Genomic DNA, 25,633 nt, shown 5'->3' with positions numbered 1-25,633 from the left:
ACATAGGAAAGCCAAATTTAATCAAAACATTTATTGTATATAAAAAAAAAAAAAAAAAAGCAAAAGGTACAAATATGCAGTTATAAATAGCATAGCTTCTTTTTCTTTTACTGTCATGGCAACCATGGCTCCATGGTTTGCAGTACAGCTTCTAACGAAGTCATGATACCTTGGTCACTCAGAGAACACCCAGCTTGTGGATGCCATTAGCTGTTTCCAGCCAAAAATTCAACTGAAGAAATCATTAATGAATGGGACCTTATCAGTAACATTGGACATTTGTGCCTTAGTTCCTGATTACTTCATTTTTTAAATATACTTATTTCAAAATGTATATTATATACCACAATTGGTATTTTCAATGTGCTAATGAGCTAAAGAAAAGTACATGATAATAAAGAGTAATAAAAAGTAACTTAACAGTGATGCTAATTTTGCAAATTGCTCTTCTCTAGTCATGTCCTTTCAATGAAGTGCAAAAATTGGTGAACATTCAGATTCCCTGTAAAATGCAGGGTGTATGAACAGTTTCATGAATAACAAAATTCTAGCCAACCCACACCAACTATCAGTGTTAAAACCACTGAATCATCTTGAACTATCTGAATAAAAAGTTAAAATTATTTCACAGTAGTTCTTTGGCACCATCTGCAACTTCAGAACTCAGCACACATTAGCTTACATTCACAACAATTAAAACAACAGGTTCTCTACATGATCAAACCAGACAGGGCCAGAGGTTTACACAATCTACTACGGACTGTGCACAATCTGCCTCCACTACCTGGACTTCATGTGAGAGCCTTTGCGTTTGAGATGATAATATGAAATGTGGGTCCATACTGGTTGACAAACTTCATATAGCCATGGTCTTTCGGTGAGGAGGGCAGTCCCACGTTAGTCCATCTCCACAGGGGGGATGGCTAGAGGGTAGTAATACCCGTGTTAGCCAGTGACTTGGGGAAAGGAAAAAAAGAAAAAAAAAAAAAAAAAAAAGATTTAGGCCTTAAAAGTTGCATTTAAATGCATCTTCTAAAGTCAAAGTCAAATGTATTTATTTATATAGTGCTCCCCCCCCCCCCCCCCCACATGTTTGGGTCCAAATCCCTAATGAACAAACCAGCAATATTTCTACTAATGCTGTTAGAAATTACTGAATGCTGGATAAAAAGCTGGGGTTTTTTTAGGTTTAAGACTATTATTCCATAAGCCAAAATGTGGGTAGTAGCTTATAAAAATGAAATACATTTTAATTTAATTAAAATAAATCCTCTGAATGGCTTTGAACTTAATGTACTGATATAAGCTCTTATTGTTAGGAGGTAAAGAGGTGAAATGAAGTAAAATTCTTACCTTGTCTTCTCTACACCAAACAGTATTTTCCAATTATTTATTCTTCCATAGTGATATGGATTCCGGAATGCCTATAAAGAGAGGCCTTTTAAAATAATTTTCTAGGTAATACAATATTTTTAACTGAATTCCAGGAAAAGAGAAAAGACTCCTGAGTGCAGTACTGTAACAACTAAAAACATTTGCAATGGTTCAATTGTACTAACCAATCAGGACACTTCTCCACAAGGAGGTGGTTGTCATAGATAGCAAATTAGTATGCAAGTGCATCCATCAGCAGAAGGGTAGGCTAAGTGCTAAGCGTGCACTACTTAGGAGGGAGGGGATTTGCAGATAGGTTTGGATGGAGGCTATGGGACTGAAGGTGAACTCCTTTAGCCTGGACAAAGTTCAAAAGATCTATAGGTATAGTAGCAGACTGTCTAAGCTTTATAATAAAATTTAACAGACACTTGACTAGACCTAATAATTAATTATTTGTACCACAAATGAATGTTTTTCTTTCCTACATATTGATCAAATAAACTGTCTTAGTGGTTACCTGGTACAACAGCAACACAACTTATCTAGTTAACAAATCTGCCAAAACTTGCTATGGTAACATAGTTAAATACAAAACCGTCCATCTGCATTTATTTATATCAATTCTAAAGGGAACCTGCCCCCTACATTTCAAGCGCATCACCAATAGAGTGTCTGACTGTATAATATTCTGTAATTTGATTATAGAATTAATTCAAAATACTTATTTGCTGGTTACAGAGACGTTGAGCACAGTTTACTGAACCTTGAGAAAAAGTGATGAATATCATCTGTTTATTACTAGAAAGTAGTTACTTCTAAACATGCAGGAAGCTCACCTTGCCTTTCTCCTGAAGGCGTCTTTTCTCTTTACGGTTGATGTGTCTCTCCACACTGGTCTCTCCTCTGGTGATAAGCACAGCATGCCAGATTGTAAGGCCTCCCAAGGCTAATGCCACTGAGCTAAAATCACAAAAAATACATCTAAAAACTCTCAGCTTTACAATTATGAAATACGAGATGCAATGTCAAGTTTTACCTTGTTAGCACCCACAGGTAAAGAAGGCTCTTATGAAACAGTCTCTCCTGATAAGTAAAAGGAGGCGGAGGTGTCTGATAGGTGCTCTGAATGGCAAATAGGAAAAAAAAAAAAAAAAAAAAAAAAAAAAAGGAAACGCTGTACATTAGATGGCAAAATTTTAAATGTTCTCAGGCACCTGCTGTTGACAAAACTCATTTTGAAGAGGCATTTGCAAGGAATTGAACAATACAGCTAGGGAATATGTTTCATCTGACATCACAGGATTAAATCTACCACCCAAATCAAAGATATTAACTGAAGGGTTACCCAGGTCATTATCATTTACTCTAATAGTCTAGTAACTCAGACAAAATGCAACACTAATGCACCAGTTCCTCAGCCCAGCACTGCTTTTCTAAATCTACATGGAATAACACAATCCAAGGGCATTGTAGCAAGTTCATCGGTCTGTGGGCCGAGTACAGTATGTCTTGAAATAGAAAGTGAACCTCTGACCTTCACTACCTGTAATTTCTTCACAGTCATAAGCCATACCACTTGGGGTCAATCTATCAATTAGTTTAGACAGCTGACACCCAGCTAGGCAAGGTAACAGGCTTGTGAAGATAAGAGAACATAGTGATTCAGTGTGTCTAGTGAGTGCCTGCAGCCTCTCTGCACTACCTGCCCTGTAGTATATCCAGGGGGCATGAGGCTATAGAGGAGCCCTTCCCCAAACACACTCTTCTCCCTGCATGTGCACATCCATATAGTTGTATGACTGTGGGGAGAACCTGGTCACATTGCTCCTCTTATGTTTCTCTTAGAAACAAACAGAATATGAAAAATCTGAAAACTGAAGCTGCGGAAAGTACAGACTTGCACAGTCCACAACTGATTTATAAAGACACAGCTTGTGTTTCAGAGGCTCATGCCTTGCCCACCAGCATGCCCTGCTGCCTTCTGGTTCTTTAATAAGATCACAATGTGAGCATGCTTTGCACTGTACATAAGGCTTCTCACCACAGGTGAGGGGAGATGTGACACTGACGCATTTACATATTTTCCTCTACTGTCAGTAAGAGGGGAAAAACATTTTTTAAAAATCACAGAAAGTTCTCCAGTGGAGAAAAACACCCTCCAATCTCCTCACACCCACTGTGTGCATCAGTAGCTGTGTGTACCAGTGACGCCCAAATAACGTGCCTTACAGTCCACCCCACAACCTAAAGTTTCATTTTCCCTGCTCACACCTGACTCAGCCCTTTAGGTAATTATCAAGCTCTTCAGTCTAAGCTAAGTCTAAGTCTTCAGTCTAAGCTCGCAGTGTAAGAGTGCAGGAAGTACATCAGCTCTAAAAATACAACTCGGCTCGAAAAATGTTCCCCCTTTTGTATCCCATCAGCAGTTTTCCTGGTTTTGCTATGGTTTTCAGCCTTTACCTCAATGGCACTGTAGGCATCCATGAACATGTCCCTGGCACTGATGCTACAGTAGATGCAGCCGACAGTCATGTAAAGACAGAAGGAGAAGAAGTAGCGATGGTTGAAGTGACCCACACAGTTATTCAACCAGGCTGCAGGACAGAGCAGTTAAGGGCAAAATGACAACAGGACATTTTGTAAACATAATTGGTAGGAGAAAAGTTACAAAGTAAGAGCTTTATTGTATTTAGCAACAAAGAGTAAAGGGATACGACAGTGATGGTCCATTTTCAAAACACACCTGTAAGGAAACAAATTATATGTGAGATGTTAAATCTAGAGTATTTTGCACACCGTGGCCATAAACGCTACTGCACCCTTATTACAAGTAACCTCAAGGAACTAATTCAACACATTCTGCTTGAAGTGCTGCAATGGTGTTTGGAGAACCTACTTGTCACAGACACTGCAGTGGTGTGTCCTAGCTGGTTTGGGAACGATACACTTCTTACAAATTGTCACTGTTGGAATATCACTTTTCTCCTACAATGAAAGAAAAAAAAAAACAAAAACAAAAAAAAACAGTGGCTGCTGTTAAAACAACTGATAATGCATCTAGTTTTATATATATATATATATATATATATGTATGTGTGTGTGTGTGTGTGTCAATTGGAAATTCCCATAGCGACTAAAGTAAGCAGAAGGCACCTGGGGAGGATGTCCAGCAGAGGTGGTGATGGCCTTGTAGTAGTGAAATACAACCATCACAAGGTTCCAGTGGCCATAGCAGAGATGCCAGATGACCCAGTGTGTGGGGTATGTGTCTATGATCAACGGTAGTACGCAGAGGTAGACGATCACAACTATGGAGCTGGTAAGAGCAATGACCAGGCTCACAAACACCTTCCAAACATTAAAAAAGAATGAAGCATTAGAGTATTAGCATGTTAGAACAGCAATGATGAGTGTTTTAATGTTACCCAAATATATGCTCTTCCATTTTGTAGTAATTTTTTTGGTATGTTTTTTTTTTAGTCCAACAGCTGGTGACCAGCATTTCACATTACACAATCATCTTAACAACTTCTGTTGGGCTACAAAACAACTGCAACAACTACAAGAACCTTACAGGAAAAACATAAAAATGATAAGTCACATCAGGCAACTCACCACTCCAAACCATCGGGTCAGGCTGTCCACCAACCAGTAAATGGGTTCAAACATTGAGTCAAGGACTGTGTCCCAATTGGTGAGGACATTAAAGTAGAGAGAGTTAAGGATTACTTTCCCATAGTTCCAAAGATCTTGAAGTCTCTTGAGCTGCATGCTCTTTCCCTGGTGAGGGCACAGCCGGAGCCAACGCAGGGAGAGCCGCATTACCTTGGAGACGTACCACTCCCAGCTATGCATGCCACCTTCCTGAAACACAAAGTCAAATGCACTGAGGGTGTGGATCCATCAGACTGTGCTATTGTCTGCAATACACACATCACACACACAAGTCTAGCCTACAACTGGCACACTCAGGCTACTCAAGTCACACACATTATCCCAACTGTTACCCACTGTAAGCGTTAGCATAATCATTAGAACTAGAATATAACCTTCCAGCATGTAACATAAGAAGGTAAATACCAACTCAGGGTAAATGAGCTGGAGTAGTTTAAATGATAGTCCATGTTACACTGTCTATTTCATGTTTTAAAACTTCTTCATGGGTCTTCTTCATTTTTTTAAATAGATTTATAGATCACCTGAAACAAGAAAGAAATCTTTCATGTTAGGTAGTCACATACTGCAACATTCTAACATTTATATGGATGTCCTGGTGCATTCCCCTTTTCAGATCAACAAAATCTGAGTTCCTTTTATTTGTGGCAAGATACAGCCCACTATAAAATGGGTCAAGGTTATCTAATAGCTACAGAAACAAGCAAAAAAGTCTCCAGGCCTAAATAATTTAGCAACAGCTTCCCTTTTCTATCATGATAAACAATGTACGTCAAGCCATAAAACCACTGTAACTTGGCCCTGAATGAATTTCCTAAGTAGAAGAAGGAGTAATCTGACCCAGGATCATTTTGTGAAAGTGAGTAGGTCATAGGTTTCAATGATAAGAATGAGGCCTGCTTGCATCTTACAAAGGTGCTGCTCATGAACCTTTAACAGGCTTCCAAATGCCACGTGCCATTTGAAATGCGTCAAGGAGCACCTCCTCGTCCATTCTGCTAATTTCGGAATTGGAGAAGGTGAACCGCAAGTGACTCCCAAACAAGTGGAGAAGCCAATGCTGTTTAGGTAAACTCATGAGACCACTGATTAAACGCAGATGTTTCAACTGCATACCTGATGCAGCGCCATTATCATGTATTCTGCCTAGATATCAAAAAAGGGGGTAAATAAATAAATAAATAAATAAATAAATAAATAGTTTTAGTAAGAAACTGTCTCTATAGAAGTACTAGAAGCAGCTACTACTGACCTCGATTCACCTGTCTGCACTGGAAGTGCATGGAAACCCTAACCTGCCCTGGTTCCACTGTCATGGTTATGACTGACATACTGTGTAACACTGTACTGGGTATTGTTTCTGAGATCCATCTTCACTTTCACTCTTGGTAAAAAGAAGAAACTTTCCACTCTGACAATTCAAACGTGAACAATGTCAGGTCACGGCTATCAGATGTGCAAGGTAAATTAACTGAACTATTTGACCGGTAGCTACCATATTAGCTACCAACTGATTAACGCTAACGTCTTACCTACTGGCTCGTTTAAGATGCATCAAATAATTAAAAGGACTAACTGGAGAGTAGATAAATAGCTCAAACACTTAGCTTAACCTAGAACAGCTAACCGAATTGCCAGCGTGCCTTGCGAATTCAGTTCGCTAGTTAGTTAGCTTGCTAACTAAAGGGTAACACTTATGAACCGCTATATGGGACAGATACGACTGCGTCTTATTAGCGTACATATAGCATTAATGGCTATGTGGTGGTAGCTTGTCACGACTTCCAGCTACCTAGGTTAACTAACTAGGTTAGCAAGATTAACTGCTTCATTGTCGGACTCCGTAGATAATGGGCTGATACCGGCTAACCCGAGACCTACAAAAATAATTTAACGGCGGGACTTGACGTGAAATTACTATTCGGTAACGGGCTCGCTCGGTTTCTTACCAGTACTGTTTAAAATATAAGAACGTGTTGCTGATAAAGCGGTATACCGTTACCCCACTGTTCTTTCATCTATCAGTTGACGGCTTTGATGGCAGTCTCGCGCATCGACTGATTTTTAATTTGTGACCCCAAACGTTCCAATAGCTTTCAAAATAAAAGTCTGATTCGCTCATGCCAGGGGACACGGACCCTACTGTCGGCCGTCGGCGTCGGTGACCGACCGTCGTGATCAGTGCGGTGTGTTTCGCACTGTTGGCTCTAGTTGGTCCTCGTCAGCGCGGTTGTGGCCGATTGTGCACGTTTGATTGGGGTCGGCGGTCGGCCGTGAGGAAAAGTTTTGGCTATTTTTGACTCAAAATAGATATGATCTCAATAAAGATATGACTCAATATAGATATTATCTTTGACGAGATCATATACTGCAAACGATATATATGCATAATGTTTTTTGTTTTTTCGCGTCGTGGCTTGACCACCGGAGGCTGTGTAGTCTTACGTTATATTTTGCTACACGAAAAGTAATTTTGTTGTACTACCTATTTATAGAACATGTGGAACATTTGTCATTACAGTACCGTGTGCAATTTCATGGAACGAAGGAGCTCAAGAGGAGGTGGGAGTCACTCAATACTCAGTAAACACATTTAAAGAAGTCTTCTGGAAGCAGCGGTTTTCGTTTGAGAGGTTTTCCTTTGCGCAGGCGCAGAGCGTATGAGCGGCAGTGTGCTGACAGAAGGCGATCAGTCGCTAGCAGATAGTTCTTTAGTGTCAAGTTGGTGTCCCAGCCTAAGAGATTATATTTAAATCTAGACGCTGTGAAAAAAATAACCGGGAACAGGATCTTATTTTAGTATAAGAATTTTAAAAAGAAAAAGGGCAAAATATGATGAATTTCAGTATATTTATAAAAAGCTACAGAGACCAGTTTGGATCGTCATTTGAATTCTGCAGCGTAGGACTTTAGCCGAATGGTTAATCGTAGGCCTGTGCATGTTTATTTTGCGTATTTCCACAGACATATTGATTTTTTAGTTGCTTAGGATGCTTATTTGTACAACAATTTCTAAATTCCTTCTGCTGCAACATAGCAAATACATGTATATTATAAATAGGTTTGACGTATCAGAGTCTATAGCAAAAAATAAGACTTGGCATAAATTCTAAATAAACGATCAAAAATCTGCAGACATACAGGCCTTTTTGTTGCTTGTTTGGTTTTTTTTTTCATCAGTTATTTAAATCCCGAAACACTAATGTTGTGTTTCCTGAAACCTTTCACCTTTTTCAAAGCCCCGGACATTTACTGAAGCGATGAACCTGAAACACTGTGATGAACCTGAAACACTGAATCTGAAACACAGTGATGAAACAAAAATTCTGTGATGAAACACTGCGATAAACCTGAAACACTGCTATTCTGCAAGACAGCACATTTCCCAAATGTTTAAATTACTGTCCGCAGTTTTAAACTAAAACAAAATTGGCAGACTATAACACTAAATAGGCTATGTTTCAATGTATGTCGTTGTTTTTAAGACACATATTAAGTAGTTTTGATACTAAATAGCCTGTATTAGCATTTAATAACCTATGAATTATGTATTATTCAGAATGTTTAAAAGCATTTGTAATAGATAGGCTATGATGTGAGTAAGAACATTTCCCTCGAAAGTACTAGTAATTTCAAACCAAAGATGTACAATAAAGGTTATTTTAGTCTTGTACTAATGAAAGCATTAGCGGATGTATATTAGAGATATAGATATTGATTCAGTGCATTGTTTATTGCAGATGTGGTATTTATATGATATTATATAGTATTATATGTTACCTATATAGTATGTATGTGTGTGTGTGTGTGTGTGTGTGTGTGTGTGTGTGTGTGTGTGTGTGTGTGTATGTGTGTGTGTATATATATATATATATATATATATATATATATATATATATATATATATAATTTTTTTTTTTTTTTTTGTGTGTGTGTGTGTGTGTGTGTGTGTTAGCGTCCAGCGACAGTATTTGTTTGAGAAACTAAGAAAAATGGGAAAAAGAATAAACAGATAATTTATCAAACGATACAGCTGTAATGTCCCCTTTAAGGTTGCCAATGGTTACAGCTTCCGTGTCAGAACGGGGAGAATTGACGTCAATGGCAATTTGTGATTGGTCTGACCGTTTCCGGTGTAGCAGGCGTCCAAGGTTTGAGGAGACGAAAAAAAAAGCTGTCTTACTGTTCTATCTAAAACACGCTAGGTAAAATAAAAAGGATTCAGGACGTTTGGTAAGATTTTATGTTACCTTACTTATCACACATGTTCAGTGTTGCAGTTTGATGATAAGCTGACGTTTAGCGACCATTCTGTAAATATAGCTAGCTTGCCAGCGTTAGCTAACTTGTCATTTGTTATGATACAAATAAAGATGGCGTCCGATCTGCGGCCGTAAAATTTGTAAATGACATTAATGTTATATCCATAAAAACAGAAAATAAGTAATGTACGCGTTGTTTTCATGTATCTGTGTTTTCCCAAATGTAGAACGTGGCGTTTTAATGCTTTCGTTTGTTGTCAAACCCTGGAATCATTTCAGCTATCCGTCCGCCATTCCAGACTTTGCTTCAGCTCCCTAGCTAGGCGAGATGTATTTCTAGTTTGCGTTTGTCTTTTTGAATTTTTTTTTTTTTTTTTTTTTTTTTGTACGAGTAAAACATTCACTGGCTATTGTGAAGGTACGCCATATCGGTTATTCAGTATGGGAAAGGGCTTGTAATTGTAGCTGCATATATTGGAAAATTTGTAAGTAAATTGTTTTGTTTGATTTATAGCAGCTAAAACATTAGAACAGACTAGCAAGGTTTATTGTAACAGAGATTACTAGTTAAGGTGATTAGTTCATTTATGAAAATGATACAGTAAAATTGAACTTGTTCTCTCTGTGGTTTCTGCCTGGTTGACCAACCATGGTTGCACACTGTGGTCTTGCTTATGTTAGTGATCCTGTGATAACACCAAAGTTGTTTGTTTTTGGCAATGGAAAAATAAAATACATTAAAAAAAATGATAGTGTTTATTGTTTGAGATATCATTGACTTGACGTTTCCAATTGCTGTAGGATTTCCATACTGTTCACATCAACCATTAAAAACTTCACCACCACAGTTTACTGTACTTCACAAGGCTACATAAGATATGTTTTGCTTAGCTGCCATAGAACTGTCCTGACAGAGTGCAGCTTATAAATTATACGTGATTGTGGTTGTTTTTAGAGAGTAACATTCAGTCTAGCAAATCTGTTTTAGTGCAGTTCTTTTTTAACACTTATGAAGATCTGTCTGGTCTGTAAACCCTGCCCATTTCTAACCAGCCTCCCTCCTCTCCTCTCCTCACCTCACCTGAGTCAGAGGACCGAAGGTCAGAAGCCGCGGGTCAGCATGGCGTCGGGCAGCGCAAGCAGCAGTGAGGAAGAGAGGAGCCTGCGTGAGTGTGAGCACTATGTGCAGAAACACAACATCCAGCAGCTGTTGAAGGACTGTATCGTGCAGCTGTGCACCTCGCGGCCTGACAGACCGATGGCCTTCCTCCGGGAGTACTTCGAGAGGCTCGAGAAGGTCTGACAGTTGTGATGATCTCTTTTTAATGCAGTGCACAGCTACCTCAGTATACTGCTTGAATTGCACTATAATATGTCTTTGTCATGCTGCATTATGATTGTTTTTATAATAAGTAACCCCTTCATACTGTGTAATATTGCTGTGCACCTGCAGGAGGAAGCTAAACAGCTCCTGAACCAGCAGAAGGGCAGCTCTCGGTCGGACTCGCGAGAAGACGAGGTCTCTCCTCCCATGAACCCCGTGGTGAAGGGTCGCCGCAGGAGGGGAGCCATCAGTGCGGAGGTCTACACTGAAGAGGATGCTGCCTCTTACGTCCGAAAGGTCTGTGCCCTCAATACCACAAACCCTTCTAGGTGCCGTACTCGTCCACAGTTAAAAGTCCAGCAGCCACCATGTCAGACATAGGAAAAAAAAAACAACAATGCTGTTCTCTTTAAGGTTATTCCTAAAGACTACAAAACCATGGCAGCTCTAGCCAAGGCTATTGAAAAGAATGTGCTTTTCTCACACCTGGATGACAATGAGAGAAGGTAGGTAGTCATTTCTTAATTAGAATTTCTGTAAGAGTAGTCACCTTCTAACCGACCAGCTCTTTCTCCCTGTTTCTCACAGTGACATATTTGATGCCATGTTCCCAGTCACCTACATTGCTGGGGAAATTGTTATTCAACAAGGTGCAGTTTTTATTTGGCGTCAGTCTGAATTTGTTAATTTGCTATTTTAATTTAAATCCCTTATGAAATCCATTTATTTAATCATTTTGTCCTGCTTCTCCAGGCGACGAAGGTGATAACTTCTATGTAATCGACCAGGGCGAAATGGATGTAAGCATCACTTTGGTTTATTTGATCAGCGCATTGTCAGTACTGTGGATATGCCACCTTACATGCCATTCAGGTTCAAATCCTTTTAATTTTTGTTGGGAACATACTTGCCCACTCCACGTTCTTCTTGCCACAGTTCTGTACACGAATCACTGTGTAGCCCTCCCTCCCATCCAATCACTCTACTGTGTTGTGTTCGGCAGGTATATGTGAATAGCGAGTGGGCGACCAGCATTGGGGAGGGCGGCAGTTTTGGTGAATTAGCGCTCATCTACGGCACCCCTAGAGCTGCCACAGTCAGGGCCAAGACGGATGTGAAACTCTGGGGCATCGACAGAGACAGCTACAGAAGAATACTGATGGTAATGTAGCGTACTGGGCAATAGATCACACATAGACTGGCCAAGCAGGAGGTATTCAATAAATGCCTCACAAAATGCTAATTATAATTTCCCCAAACTGAACGCCTATATTTGGTTTTAGGGGAGTACTCTAAGAAAGAGAAAAATGTATGAAGAATTCCTAAGCAAAGTATCTATTTTAGGTAAGTGTATTTTAACAGTAGAGATGTCATTAGTGATGGAGAGCTTTACTGATAGTGTTTTAAAGCTAAAATAAGTGGGTTTTGAGAATATATATTAATTTTGCCACACTGTGTGTGTGTGTGTGTGTGTGTGTGTGTGTGTGTGTGTGTTACATAAAGTTTTGTCAATGTCCACACAATTATTTTTGATTTTCATTTTTTAATTTTCTGCTTTGTAGTTTTCAGAATATAATTTAAAAAAAATGTTCTCTTAACCAACTTATTTAGGTGAAAATACTTCCATCTGAATGAAATAATTTCCTTACAGGGTTATGCCACATGAACAGATAATGACTTTTTATTATACTAGACTTTTGCTGCAGATATTACAAGATATAGTTTTATTTTGTTTGCTGATGTAGTTATTTCAGGAAATTGGTGCAGGACTATTATACTTTAAAGGTGTTGTAAGTGGGTCCTGCATGCTTTCCAGAGTCCCTGGACAAGTGGGAACGTCTGACAGTGGCCGATGCCCTGGAGCCCGTGCAGTTTGAGGACAGCCAGAAGATTGTGGTGCAAGGAGAGCCTGGGGATGAGTTCTTTATTATCCTGGAGGTGCTGGCACATTTCTCAACCCTGTTTCCACCATCACTGTCTGCAGTGTATCCATGTCTCTGAACTTTTATGTTTTTGCAGGGCTGTGCGGCCGTGTTGCAGCGGAGGTCTGAGAACGAGGAGTTTGTGGAGGTTGGCCGGTTAGGACCATCTGACTACTTCGGTGAGTGTTTCCTAGTAGCTTCTTTATAAAACCATAACATGATGATCTTACATCTTATTTGATGTATTACATTTCTTCAGTGATTATAGTTTATGTTCTTGATGGTCGGTCATAGCTATGGGGAGTTATTGTAGTTCTTCATAGATGACGGTTTATGTTCTTACTATATGATCACACAAGGGCGATGATTATCTATGCCAGATGTTCAACATCTTGCGGAGTCAGTAATCCTGTGGTCAGTGAAGGATGAGCCCATCATTCCTGTTGTCTCTCGTCTAGGTGAGATTGCACTGTTGATGAACCGGCCCCGTGCCGCAACCGTGGTGGCTCGCGGCCCACTCAAGTGCGTGAAGTTGGACCGACCGCGATTCGAGCGTGTGCTGGGCCCCTGCTCCGACATCCTCAAACGCAACATCCAGCAGTACAACAGCTTCGTGTCCCTGTCTGTCTGAAGTCTGCACACTCACACTCACTCAATCTTGTTTCAACAGTAAGGTCCACACATGCAATTGGCTTTTATTTCTATCTTTCTACCTTTTTTTTGCATAATTTCTCACCATCTACACTCAACCTTCCCTACAGCAGTGTGCATGCATGTCAAATCTAACGTCATCAGTACTCCCTTCGACACACCAGTGAAGGGTCAGACAATCAAACTTTGGAATTTACTTTAGACTTATTTTAAACTATTGTAGACAGGCGATAAGAAGGGAGGAGTGAGATTATATTTTTTAAAAGTTATTTTCAAGAAAGCCCTTACATTGTTTTCTTTTGGCTTGCTATACTTTAATTGAAGTAGTTTTCTAAGCTGTTTTGTAAGAATATGATCTGCAGAAGCAGTTATAGATCTCCTTCTGCATCCTTATATACTGACTGTATGCATGCTTATAAAGTTCTTCTTTATTAAGCATTATGTGTCTTATGTGCTCCCCACTTTACTGTTCCATTCACACCTGTAAAAGTGGTTTCAGAAATAGATTGTATGTAGCATCCCCTGAAGTGAAGGAGCTGTATATTTCTTTTTCTTGCAACCATTCCAGCATACTGTCTCAGTAGTTTTCTAGCTGCTTTACACATTTGCATGTCCCAACATATTTGAGCTACATGCATCCTCCAGATTGATTAGATTGCAGATTTGACACTCACTGGGAATATAAGACTGGCTTGTATCTTAGTTTTATCTGAATCTGTGTGAAAGAGCATACTATTAGTTTAGTTCCCGAGCCAGTGCCAAAATCCAGGCTAGTACAGTAGGTCTTCTTTAAAGTCATAATGCAGAATGTCAGTCAAAAGCATTTCGAATTAGCATGTTACCAGTTTTAATCAAACTAAGCGGAACAAGATTATATAACCCATAGACACAATTTGTGTAGCTTTCTAAGCGCCAGTATTAGAAATGCTGTCAGTATGTTCTCATTAAGTTGTTCCCCACCATGATTTTTAATCATTCAACTTTGGTTTCAGATCTATTTTAGAAGCTTGGTGCCATAAGCATTACGGGATGCATGCACACCATTTTCTGCTCTTCATGCAGTTGTTACTTTGTGTGAAATATGTTTTGCACAGGTTTGTTGCACTTGAAATTTAGAGAAAATAAAATATATTCAGGAAAAGGACATTGGTGGCATAACATGTTGAAGTGTCCACGGTTTTTGACATTCAGTGTTGAAATGCTGAACCCAAAACCCACACTGGCTCCATACTATGTTGTGCTACAAAGATTTTTTCAATATTGTCTATTTTATTTCATGTGTATGCATATCAAGGAGTTTCAACTACAACCATATCCGGTTACTTCTGTTGCGACAGAAAGGACTCCATTCTGAGACAACTGTGAGATAAATGTGTTCATATTCTTTTCTGTCCTATATCACATTCTTTCTGGCTTGATTTTAAATATTTATTAACAACATTTATGCCCCCAAAACGTTATCCCTGAGTTTATCACTCACAGTCATCGTTATATTTTATGGCATTGTATGTCTGTATAAATGAATGGCTTGAAGAGTGGTCATATGAACATGTCTGTATGAACAAATATTAATATAGCTTGCCTTTGCTTTAGTTATTAAAAGTACATGCTCTAGCTAGACCAGGCTTTGAGCTCATTTTGTGAGGTCTGCAGTCATTTGAACTGCAACTACTATTCACAGTGGACCATTTTTTTCTCTTCTTTTTCTACCCAAACTGTTGCTTTCCAGTGTCTTGTCCAAATGATAATCTTTTTGATAGAGGTTCTAATGGCAGTTTAAGCAATAAAAAGTGGTATTAATTAACCATATTTGTTTTTTTGTGTATGTAAGTAGTTGAGACAAACTCATTTCTATCTTCACTACACTGAATGCAGTGCTTAATTCATATACATCCAGTTTTGTCCTCTGCATGACTATAACACATACACATTTTATGTGTTCACCGTAGTAATGTATCCACACCACAAGGGGGCAGTCGAAAACCAAGGACAAAAACTTAGAATGGCCAAGCTATAAGTCACATGTGATCGTGCCAAAATTTAGTTTACTTACAAGAGACCCCAGCAAAAAGAAAACTGCCCATAAATGTTGATTCCACTTAGGAATCGTCATACACTATGTTTTGGCATCACAATTAACATATGAGGGCCAGTTTTGGCATCATATGTTTCCTTGAACAGTATTTATCCAAGCCGGTTTATTGTGTTTGTGCAAACACGCTGTCTGGGGTTCCAATCTCATCTTCTGGGACCTATGGATGGTCCACATTTTTGTTCTAGCTCTCAAAACGTCTGAGCTATGTAAAATAATAGGAGTTGGGAAACAACAAAAATGAGCACCACTTGGGGATCCTTGTGGGCTGGATGAGGAAACACTGGCTAGTCCTTTGAGTCAGATTTGTTAGGATCAGAACAGTGCAGCACAGGACCATGGATGGGGAGAGGCTCATTTAAAGACATACAGTGAAAAATTGCCATAAAATTGAAATGTTAATGTCAGTTAGAAATGGCCCTACTGACTTCACTCCAATGTATTACACTTCATTTGTGAGGAACGTTTACAACTCCATATGTTCATAGCTGGTCATGATAATAGCACAAGATAATAACACAGCTTTTCACAGTTCTTCCTGATAAGATAATACAGGCCACACCGTTTTTGATGGGTGCTTTGGTCTTGGACATTTTGATTAGTATTTTGACATCAGGGGTTTGAATTTTGATTTCTTGACATTTCAGTGCAATAGAAAGGTTGGCAAGTGCAATACCCTCTTTCACAAGCATAAAATTGAGGGAAACTTTGCACAAAACAAATTATATAATAATAATTTTTTGATTAACCCCAGGATGTCCTAAACACTTGCTGCCAGTTAAATGCTCCACTTTCATGGACTAAAAATATATGGCATATTTGTTTGTCACTGGAGACAAGCAGTAATGATGCAGACAAGTTAGAACTTGTTTCAGAACCACCTCCCATCAACACTTGTGTTGCAAGAAATTTCATATTACAAGCTGGAACAAAGCTTTGGCAAGGCAGCGTTGCCAATGGATACCTAGGAAGATTTCGTCCAGACTGTTTCGAAATGCCACTTGAAAGCCTACAAGCTACATCCAGAAGAGACAGCTAAGGATTACACTCTTGTGCACTGTCTGGAATGAAAGTCATAAAGTCTATCTGTTTTAGATGTTCTAACAGCACTTTTTAAAAACATTTTTCTGTGGCGAAATCAACCTGGTCTCATCGTCTCCCTCTTGCTTTCTTTCTTCAACATGCTTATGAATTCATTTGTGTGATCATTACAGATAATTACAGCTCAGCTGCCATTAATAAGTGTTTGAAAGGGAGCCAAAAAGAGCAGATCATCATACAGAAATATTTTTGCTACATTATAAAAGAAGCTCACAAATGATTGTGGAGGCTAATAAAACGCAAATATCGAGTCACTCTTTGACTTGTCAGAAACATCAGAGACATCTGTCAGTAGGCTGTGTACGTTCCTGAAAACATGGCTTTCAAAATCCAAAGTCAATTTCCCATGAGTATGAAGTGATTGAAGATTTTCAGTACATTATATATAGTCTACATATATCTACAAATTTTACTGTCAGCTAGACATATTTGCTGAACAGGCGGCCATGACTAAATGTTCCAGAGTCTCAGCTTCATCCGTCTTTTCTCCTCTGTGTCTGTGATCTGGTTTTCTCCCACTCTCTCTCTGTGGCTCCCATGGAGGCCTCCACAAAGTCTGTGACCACCACCTGCGCTTCGCCCAACCTCTTCACGCACCTCACCACTGTCCTGAGCACGTGTTCCAGCCGTCGGTCCAGAGCCTGTAGGTGGGGCTCGGTGAGAATGGGCTTGAGTGGATCTCGGCCCAGTGAGTCCCGCATCACATCGCTGAGGCGGTACTCGGGCCGGGCCAGGAGACGGAGTCTCAGCAAAGTGGAACGCTTGATGCTGTGGGAGTATTAGTAGTATGATCAATAACACTATAGTGACTAAGCGAGCTAGTAGTCGCTATCTAAGGGCATACTCTGACGTTAAACCTAATATTAATTCCATTTTATGATTAAAAAAAAAAAAGTTTAAATGTTGAAAAAACTTTTTAAATGTTTGTTCTAAAACCATATTACCCTAAATACTGATTAAAATGTGTTTTTTCAGGTTTAACACTGGAGTTTTCCTCTTAATTGTCGCTAGCCTTTATTTGTTTTAGCGGTGTTAGCATTTTGGCTAACCCACTCTCTTGAAACATTTAAACATCACTGTCATGATAAAATCTGCCTTTTGAATGGCATATACTGTCATAGCATAATTTTTGTACAAATGCTTGACCAACTGAATTCAAATGATTACACATAATAACAATTGTAACAGACTGACATGATTATCACGATTATCACTGACCTATTAATTATCATGGCTAGGAAATAAAACAATTTTCCTTTATTCATAAGGAGTTCCTTACATGCAGCACTGGATCAGCGGTGCCAGAATGGACATCTCATCATGGGAGTGTCTTCCAAACCTGTAACACACACAGTAGTGTGAGTTCATCAGATTTAAAATGGAGATGCATTTACCTGACACTTTTATCCAAAGCAACTTACAACTATGACAGAGTACAACTTGAGGATTAAGGGCCTTGTTCAGGGACCCAACAATGGCAGGGCTTGAACCAGCAACCTTCCAATTACAAGTAAAGTACCTTAACCACTGAGCTACCACTGCCCTCGCAAAAGTCCAACCATTTACCATAAGAACCACTGACCATAAGAAACACTCACCCTCTCGCATTGTCCAGGTGAAGCAGGAAGCCTTCATCACCAAACTTAGTAAAGATTTCGTAGTGGTGTCGGTCCATGTTCCCTAAAACAAAAAGGTGGTATAGAACACAGAATATGTAAGTGACTTACATGGGACTGTGATGAGCTGACCACTGTTAACTGTTAACAGTTAACTGGCCACAGGTAAATTGGTTTTACAAGACACATGTACCTGTGAGGAAGTCAAATATGGCCATGTCAATGATGTTGAGTAGTCTGTTCCCAGAGCTGTAAGGGTAGAGTCGCTTGATTGTGTCACAGTATGAGGGATTAACTTCCCACCTGCAATAGTGAAACATCAGGCCTTAAAGTCAGCTTCTTTAAGAAAGCTGTCAAGGTTACTCAGCTGCCTAGGTTTGTCAAGAAATGCTTCTGTTGATTTATATTATGAAGCTCAACTCATTAAGCTGGTTAAGAACACCAAGAGCATGCAAGGCTGCTATCAAAGAAAAGGGTGTCAACTTTGAAGAATCTAAAATCTAAGACACAACATAATCACATCTGTGTTATTTCATTGTTGTGATTCCTTCATTCTTTTTTTCTAAAATGTAGAAAACAACAAAAATATAAAAAGAGTAGTTATGTCCAAACTTTTGACTGGTAGCATATGTGACAGCTAAGCATACTCTTCTCTCCCAGTGAATGTGTAGGAGCGGATCCAGGGACTAGGGATGGAAATGCGAGGAGCAATGCTCAGACCAGGGAGGTACGCTGACATGGATCCCTCCAGCAAGTCTGGGTGCCCACACACTGCATACTCTGTCTTACACACGTACAGACACTTGGCAAAGAAGCACGTGTTGTTCGCTGGCCAGGAAAAAAAGTGAAGGATGTGTAAATTTCGAAGCGCTAATCATGTTTCTCACATTCCAGAAATGTACACATATCCATTTGTAAGTTGTTTGTTGTGGACCAGATGTAGCTGTCAATTGTCAAGATTTGTAAAGCAGACGAGTGGCTGCTTAATCGGGTTTGTAAAGAGTTTGTGTGTTGTGTAACTGGAACATTGTACAGAAATAATTGCCAATTTAACATTCTTATTCTGGAAAGACCTTACCTGGAGAGGTGAAGAAGACACTACGGAGATCATCATTGTGAGTGGCGTACAAAATCTCTCTTGAAATGTTGATGAGTCTCCCAACCACAGGTGGAACTCTGCGGAAATCCAGCACCCTGAGCAGAATGATTCAGTGAATGATCTTTAAGTGAGTGTGACAAAAGACAAAGCAAGCAAAAGAAAACAATTTTTTCCTGCCTTGAGCCTGTTGCTAATTTTCCAAGACCTAAGAGTTTCCCAGGGGTTCTGCAGTGTTCACAGCTGTCTTGCAAGATGTACTATAGAATGATGTAAATAGGCTAGCAGTGACACACTGAATGATCAGTTCTGAGAGCATGATCAAAACTGCAAAGTGAAAACTTGGTAACAATTCTTCAAATGATGCAATGCTAACAAAAAGCTTGTCTTGTATTACATGAAAGCTAACTAGTAGTGAAATGGAGACCTCCAGTGATTTTTTATCCATTACTTTCATAATGAAAGCCCTAAACATTATATGCTTTGTCTTTCAACATATTGTCATTACAGTTTAACTCAGGAACAGAAGACTGACCAGAAACAGGTTTTAGTATTGCAAATCATAATAAATCACTTTGTCCTGGCATGCGCAAGACATTCAACAATGTTGAACTGTTTCAATGGTGTTGTCCCCCAGAGCTTTGGAAAATATGATATGTGTTTACTCATTGCATTGCTTTAAAGAACAATTATTCTTGCTGTGTGGGATCATTCTTGCAGTGTCTGTGGGTGGTCTGTCATTTGTGTAGCTCTGGTTTCTAACTTTATCACACACCTTTAGGAGGGTCTCCTACAGATACTACACAGTGACAGGGGAAAACATTCATTACAGGGGAGGCTGTTTTGAATAAGTGCTTATTTTAGGGACTCACTGACACTCTCAGCCAGCATCTAAAGTTTCTGCACTAAACAAGATCTACCTTACAACTATATTCTGGAAATTTAGCTCTTTGATTTCTTCTGTTGATTTAGCTGCGCACTGCCTTGGTCAAAATATACTTAGTGCTAAAATGTTTAAAGACTGGGAAAATCAGCATATTTTCTGTTAAAATGATACAGAAATTTTAAAGCATGAAAGACATTAAAGTGTTTTGCTTTTAGTGCAGTCAAATGTTATACCTTGCAAAATTCTTTTGCAACATTTTTATTACAAAATATGAATTAGGAAATGAAGAGCAAACCGGTCAAGGTGAAAGGATGCAATCTCTGCATTGTGCCTCTGAAAGTCAACGAAATAAAAGAAGTCCTCTGGTGTCTCTTCGTGTCGCTCCTGTCTGAAAACAAGGCACAGTCATTTATCGCTTTGAAGTATGAACTCACATTCCACCAGATATTTAATACAGCTTCACGTAGGCTTACCTCATAGGTTTAAACATTGCCTTTCCAAAGTCTTGCAACTTCAGCGCCAGTTTCAGGTGATGACCACTCGGCTTGACCACTGATAGGATCGGTATAGGAGTTACTGATCATTTTATTATATGTCACTTTTGAGAACTGTTAGCACTTGTAATTCTCATTCTGTCATATTTTATCAGTTGTACTGCATGCTTTGTTCTTTCCCAAAGCAATTACTAATACTCTAAGTGGTGTTTGAGCGTACATTTTGAAGTAAGCGTATTTACCAGTATTTATATAGTGTACCCTGGATCTCAATGTGCATCGATAAAGATGATACAGTCTAAAAACGTTTCCTGGGGTTAAATTGCTCCATTACGTTGTGGGGGCTCCGTAATACAGACTGTTGGCAGTAATAGCTTAATTACCCCTTTTCTTTTTTTTAAACTGGCGCTTGCATGCCCTGTGCTTGACTGTTGGTGTTCGCTTTCCTCTGTCTGGGCTGTGGCAGGCTGTGGCAAGCTGTCTCCAACCTCTCTAAACCACACCGTGGTTGCCTTCACTTTAGCTCCTATGAGACTCAGTTATATTAATAGTTCACATCCGCTGCCATGTTTCAAAACAGGTGACTCATGAATTGCCGCAAAACAGTACGCAAATTTGAGCATAACACCAATTCCAGCTAAAAGGAACTCAAAGGAATATGACGTCTCAGCCAAAAATAATAGCAAATAAGAGCTAAAAGGCTGTATGAACAAGTTAGGATAATTTATGTTAACGAGAAGTAGGCGTTAATCCTTTACATTTGGATTCCTCTTTTAGAGAGAAAAAACGATGGAAAAACACCAAAGATTAGTTGTTTTTTTTTCCTGATCTTGGAAGTGTATGTGATACTAAGCGTCCTGTCTGGTTTGAGGGAAAGGGCTGGTGGAGCTACACTCCGTACGGTTCCAGCGCTAAATAGTCCTTCGCGGCAGACCGATACGGGGAGCGTTTGTTTTTAGCTCTATGGTTATTGCGCTCCAGCCAGTATCTTTTATAAAACAGCACGGTGCCATAATCTCATAAAAAGCCAGCAGCAATATAGTCTGATCTATAGCACAGCCTTTTTTGCCAGCCTACAGGCTACGACTTTTCAAATTAAACGAAAGCAATGGTAAGAGATATTGGCGGGGAGGAGGGCTTGGAGACCGACAGGTTTCCTGCTGTAGTCTACAGTCACAGCATCGAAACGAGCTGATGGGTAAACACAAAAACTTACCCTGTGAGCAGTCACACGCACCCTTTAAGGCCTTTTCATCTTGAGTGTAATCTGAAAGAGACGAAAGTATCCATCATCAGACGACGGCTTGTCAAGTCTGACCTTGCGCTTCTGTCATCGGCTGCTTAAAGTCATGCTATCCTTCATCTTATATATTTACTCACAGCATTAATATTTAGTACTGAGTAATTAAACTTACATTAATGCATTGCAAACTGGTTCATGAACCGTTTACTCCACCTCCATATAATCACCTGCGCCAATGACAGAGGCGCTACGCATGTCCTGCAGTAACATATCAGTGCTGCGGTCATCGCTGGAGTATAGCGCGTAACGGTTGATCCCCAAATGGAATTTCAGCCAGCTTGCATTCGTGTCAAAGGTCACAGGCTGCCCAGGCAACGAGATGTTCGACGCTGCTGCAGCCTCAACGTACAGCTTCTGCTGTCTGGAGAGAAAAGATTTTGGTTTCTGATGTCCAATGCAAACCTTTCTGTGCTTATTTAAAGATGCAGTTGTTGTGATGATTTGTCCTTCTATAGCACACAGAGCCAGGTGAGGTTGGTGTATGGCTCACCAGGGAGTTTTCAGAGTAACTAAAAGGATTAGATTTTGACCACCAGTTTTTAAATACATTTTTGATAGCTTTTGATAGGAATCAGTGAAGATGACACTAAAATGACAACTTCTGTGGGAGCTGTGAGCCACATTGGTTGTCTGTTATTCCAAACTAATCAAGTCTCCACAGGCAGGAGAGTTAGAATATTCTTAGTACCAGGTGTCTTGAGACTAAAGTGTTAAAAAAGACAAACTCCTATTCTAAAGCCTAGGGGCATTTTATTTCATTTTTAAAATATTTTATTATTTGCTTTTATTATCTTTTTAATACTTGTTTTAACAGTAACTGTTATCGTTTTTAACAATATCAATGTTTGACATTATATAGTTTATTCACCAAATGTTGTAAGATAGGCATCTAAAATGTTTTCTTGCAAATGACAGTTGCTTGATCTTGGTACTTTTCTTCTTTCATGTATTGTTTTGCTCTTGAAGATATTTGATGTTATGTAAAGGTTTGTGCTTTGGTGTTTTCCTATCTAAAGAATATATCGTAGAATAAGTTTTTTCCTCACAGATATTGCACCATCACCTCAAATATTGATCCTCCTGGCTGCAAATATTTGCTGGCCTGCCTTGAAAGCTGTCAATGTGATATTTCCAAAAATGGTGTGGAAATGATAAATCCTCACAGAGACACTTTTCTCACCCACACATACACCTATGCACAAAACCTCAGCCTTAAACCCCAAACCCTCTTGTCACTTCCTTATCAAGCTGCCCCCTTTTAGCAGTATTTGTTGTGGATTGGGCTACAATGTGGTGGATGATCTAGCTTGGAAGGCCATGTTGATTTTCTGACCAAACAGTGGATAGAACCATAAATAAACAGTGCTCTGAGCCTTCCACATTTTCCCCAATCAGTGATGCCGAGTAATCAGTAAAGCCCAAAACCACAGGCTAGAGAGATTACACACACAACCTGAATTATAGTATTCCGTGGTGGGCACAGATGACTCAACCTTATAATTTGTACACTGGTCTTGTAGGGGCCATTTCAGTTTTTGCTGTACTGTACTATTTTCATTCAGTTGTGAACAATGTATTGTAATTTTTACTATTAAGGTGATAATATTTAGCATTTCATGTTTTGAATATATTCACATGAAATTGCATGTTGATTTGGTGTGTTGGCAGTATTGCTTTGTAATAAGATGCAATTGCAACTAATACATATTGCACCATTATTTAAAAATGCATTCTGTCTTTACTGGTGTTGAAGGTTTTGTGAGGTGTCTCAGGTTCCAGGAACCATGGTGTTTCCATCTAGATTATGGCCAGAGGGGAACTGAAGAAGCTACAAATATAATGTCCTACAATTTTGTACACTGAGAACCAGATAGAAAAATGCTGCCCCTGTTCTCATACTGATAAGAACTATAAATGTTAATATCGATGTTAGGAACTCTGTGAAGCAACTGCAGATCTTATTAGGTCATGAAGGTCATTAATATTAATGTTGATTTTAACTCTTCAAAAGCATATGGGCAAATACACTTAAGGCTTTTTTAAATGCTGTGTGTATGCGCGTGTGCGCGTGTGTATGCGTGCGTGCGAGTGTGCGTGCATGTTTGTGCATTTAACTTTTGTTGGTGATAGAATGAGTCAGCCTCTTTGTGTATGTCAGTGACCCTGTACTCTGAGCAGTCCTGAGGCACAGACAAGATCCACGTGTCCTAATCCAGAGTGTTCAAATATGTGCAATTCTAACCACTAGCCTCAGTCTGGCAGCACTGTGAACAGCAGCACGGCATGGCACTCTCACTCATTAGAGTGGTTTCTCTTGCTTTACCTCTAGCCAACATCTTTCTCCCCATCAACTATTACGTCAAGAACTGTGATCAAATTAAGCATTTCTTAAACAAGCAAATAAAATAAAATATTGCAAATGATGCATGTTAAAGTACAAGTTTGAAAGTTCTATTGTATTGTAGAGTCATATTGCCTGTACCCAAAATAAAACACTAGCCAAATCCCACCATATCTACTTTAGATCAAACATGTTACTTGTTAGATTAGTTCAATGTTACAACAGCAGTAAGTAAGGCATACTTGTGTTGAGAGAATTTGATTGCACTTTCTTCACGCACTGTGTATTTCAGACCACACATTGACACTCATTGATTACTCATGTATGTCACCCACACATTTTTCAGTACATTTGAGGTGAACAACTAATCACATGAAGATAATGTGAATGTTTACACTCACCTCTCCCAACGGGTCACTTTCTTCTTATAATAGCCCAACAGTTCCTCTTTCTCCAGCAGCCTCTCGTGTGGGGCTATCTCTGGTAACCGGATGTTGTACAGAGGGTGGCTCAGAAGCCTCTCTAGCTTGGACCCTTGTCCAGAGGTGGCATTGGGTTGTCTTTGGCGAACCCATCCTCCATGCCCTGTGCTGCCATCGACCCCCTGACAGGTACAACCACTCTTGGGCAGGTGATACCATGTTCGCAGCCTAGGCAGAAGCACAAAGTAGGCATCTACTGCCAGGATGGCGGCCAAGGTGACGACCAGCAGGAAGCGGTCCCTTCTCATGCCGGCCGTCAGCAGGGGAACAGGCCGTCCTGATCGCACTCACCACTGGGGAGAGATGGTCTCAGAGATTGGAGAGCTCCATAGTGCCAGGTTCATCTCATTTGGAAGACAGAAGGAAGACGTTTGATATCTTCCAAGCTCTCAGTGGTCCAGGATTCAGAAGGCCTTCTCCCTCTCCCAGGATCTTGGGTGGATGTGTTGCTCTGCGTTTCCGTGTAGCTCCACAGAATTCAGTCCCTTGCAAGGTTTGGGCTCAGGCTGAGTGAGGTAGTGTGGGCACACACGTGTGAGTGTGCACTGCTCTCTCCAATGGCTGCCTGAGACTGAGCCCTTCGCCACTGTTCTGGGCCACTCTCCGTTCTGACTGGAGCATGGAAAAGCAGTGCGCTCCTCTCACTTCTGGGCACCAATCCAGCTGCACCTTCCTACTTCCCATGTAGACTCAGCCTCTGGCCAAATATACACACACATACAGTCACGGAGTGGTAGAGTGTGAGTGACAGAGATGTAGGGATAGAGGGCGGACCCACACAAGCGTCAGCACACTTTATGTTTTTACATGCTAAATGACAGGAACACAGCCGTGTTTCTCTTTGCTTTGAGGGTGGACTTTGAATGCACCATTGCCACAGAATGTTGGAGGAGCAGATGAGAAATACACAAGGCATTTCCCAGTCTGAGTCTCTGCTGTTTCTGCTGTTGCTACTGCCATGATATTTTTGAACATCTGAAATTTGTTTGTTTCTCTATGTGTGTGGGCTTG

General features: G+C 39.9%; 3 protein-coding genes across 12 annotated transcripts; 1 reads left to right on the top strand and 2 right to left on the bottom strand.

Annotated features, from left to right (window-relative positions):
• Positions 1-42: 42 nt before the first annotated feature.
• On the bottom strand, positions 43-7,826 carry zdhhc16b (zDHHC palmitoyltransferase 16b). Of its 8 annotated transcripts, none has more exons than XM_081697592.1 (10): positions 7,577-7,826; positions 4,993-5,241; positions 4,531-4,725; positions 4,274-4,362; positions 4,092-4,120; positions 3,838-3,971; positions 2,414-2,499; positions 2,219-2,280; positions 1,354-1,424; positions 43-956 (listed from the first exon to the last, which is right to left on the bottom strand). In XM_081697592.1, the coding sequence occupies exons 1-9, from the start codon at positions 7,589-7,591 to the stop codon at positions 1,387-1,389; spliced, it is 897 nt and encodes a 298-aa protein (XP_081553718.1). In that variant the 5' UTR covers positions 7,592-7,826; the 3' UTR covers positions 43-956; positions 1,354-1,386. The 8 variants fall into 8 exon arrangements, with proteins under 8 accessions (XP_081553718.1, XP_081553717.1, XP_026860841.2 ...); XM_081697591.1 differs by having other exon boundaries at positions 2,219-2,337; positions 7,577-7,825; XM_027005040.3 differs by having other exon boundaries at positions 2,214-2,280; positions 7,577-7,822.
• A 1,326-nt stretch (positions 7,827-9,152) lies between these two features.
• Positions 9,153-15,015, top strand: prkar1ab (protein kinase, cAMP-dependent, regulatory, type I, alpha (tissue specific extinguisher 1) b). Of its 2 annotated transcripts, none has more exons than XM_027005056.3 (11): positions 9,153-9,285; positions 10,405-10,611; positions 10,768-10,935; positions 11,053-11,144; positions 11,227-11,288; positions 11,392-11,438; positions 11,642-11,800; positions 11,922-11,982; positions 12,455-12,576; positions 12,658-12,739; positions 13,019-15,015. In XM_027005056.3, the coding sequence occupies exons 2-11, from the start codon at positions 10,435-10,437 to the stop codon at positions 13,189-13,191; spliced, it is 1,143 nt and encodes a 380-aa protein (XP_026860857.1). In that variant the 5' UTR covers positions 9,153-9,285; positions 10,405-10,434; the 3' UTR covers positions 13,192-15,015. The 2 variants fall into 2 exon arrangements, with proteins under 2 accessions (XP_026860857.1, XP_026860858.1); XM_027005057.3 differs by having other exon boundaries at positions 9,158-9,285; positions 10,368-10,611.
• fam20a (FAM20A golgi associated secretory pathway pseudokinase) lies at positions 14,968-25,369 on the bottom strand. 2 transcript variants are annotated; one of them, XM_027005055.3, is made up of 12 exons: positions 24,914-25,369; positions 24,542-24,790; positions 21,967-22,160; positions 21,713-21,763; positions 20,476-20,554; positions 20,298-20,390; positions 19,099-19,214; positions 18,668-18,848; positions 18,214-18,323; positions 18,003-18,084; positions 17,684-17,743; positions 14,968-17,172 (listed from the first exon to the last, which is right to left on the bottom strand). In XM_027005055.3, the coding sequence occupies exons 1-12, from the start codon at positions 24,964-24,966 to the stop codon at positions 16,878-16,880; spliced, it is 1,563 nt and encodes a 520-aa protein (XP_026860856.3). In that variant the 5' UTR covers positions 24,967-25,369; the 3' UTR covers positions 14,968-16,877. The 2 variants fall into 2 exon arrangements, with proteins under 2 accessions (XP_026860856.3, XP_026860855.3); XM_027005054.3 differs by having other exon boundaries at positions 24,542-25,367.
• Between the last annotated feature and the right edge of the window lie 264 nt (positions 25,370-25,633).

This window comes from Electrophorus electricus, chromosome 15, assembly GCF_041902795.1.
Source record: "Electrophorus electricus isolate QZ-2024a chromosome 15, ASM4190279v1, whole genome shotgun sequence".
In the NCBI taxonomy this organism is placed as follows: domain Eukaryota; kingdom Metazoa; phylum Chordata; class Actinopteri; order Gymnotiformes; family Gymnotidae; genus Electrophorus; species Electrophorus electricus.
The sequence above is the reverse complement of the archived record's forward strand: the minus strand, read 5'-3'. Positions and strand labels throughout refer to the sequence as shown.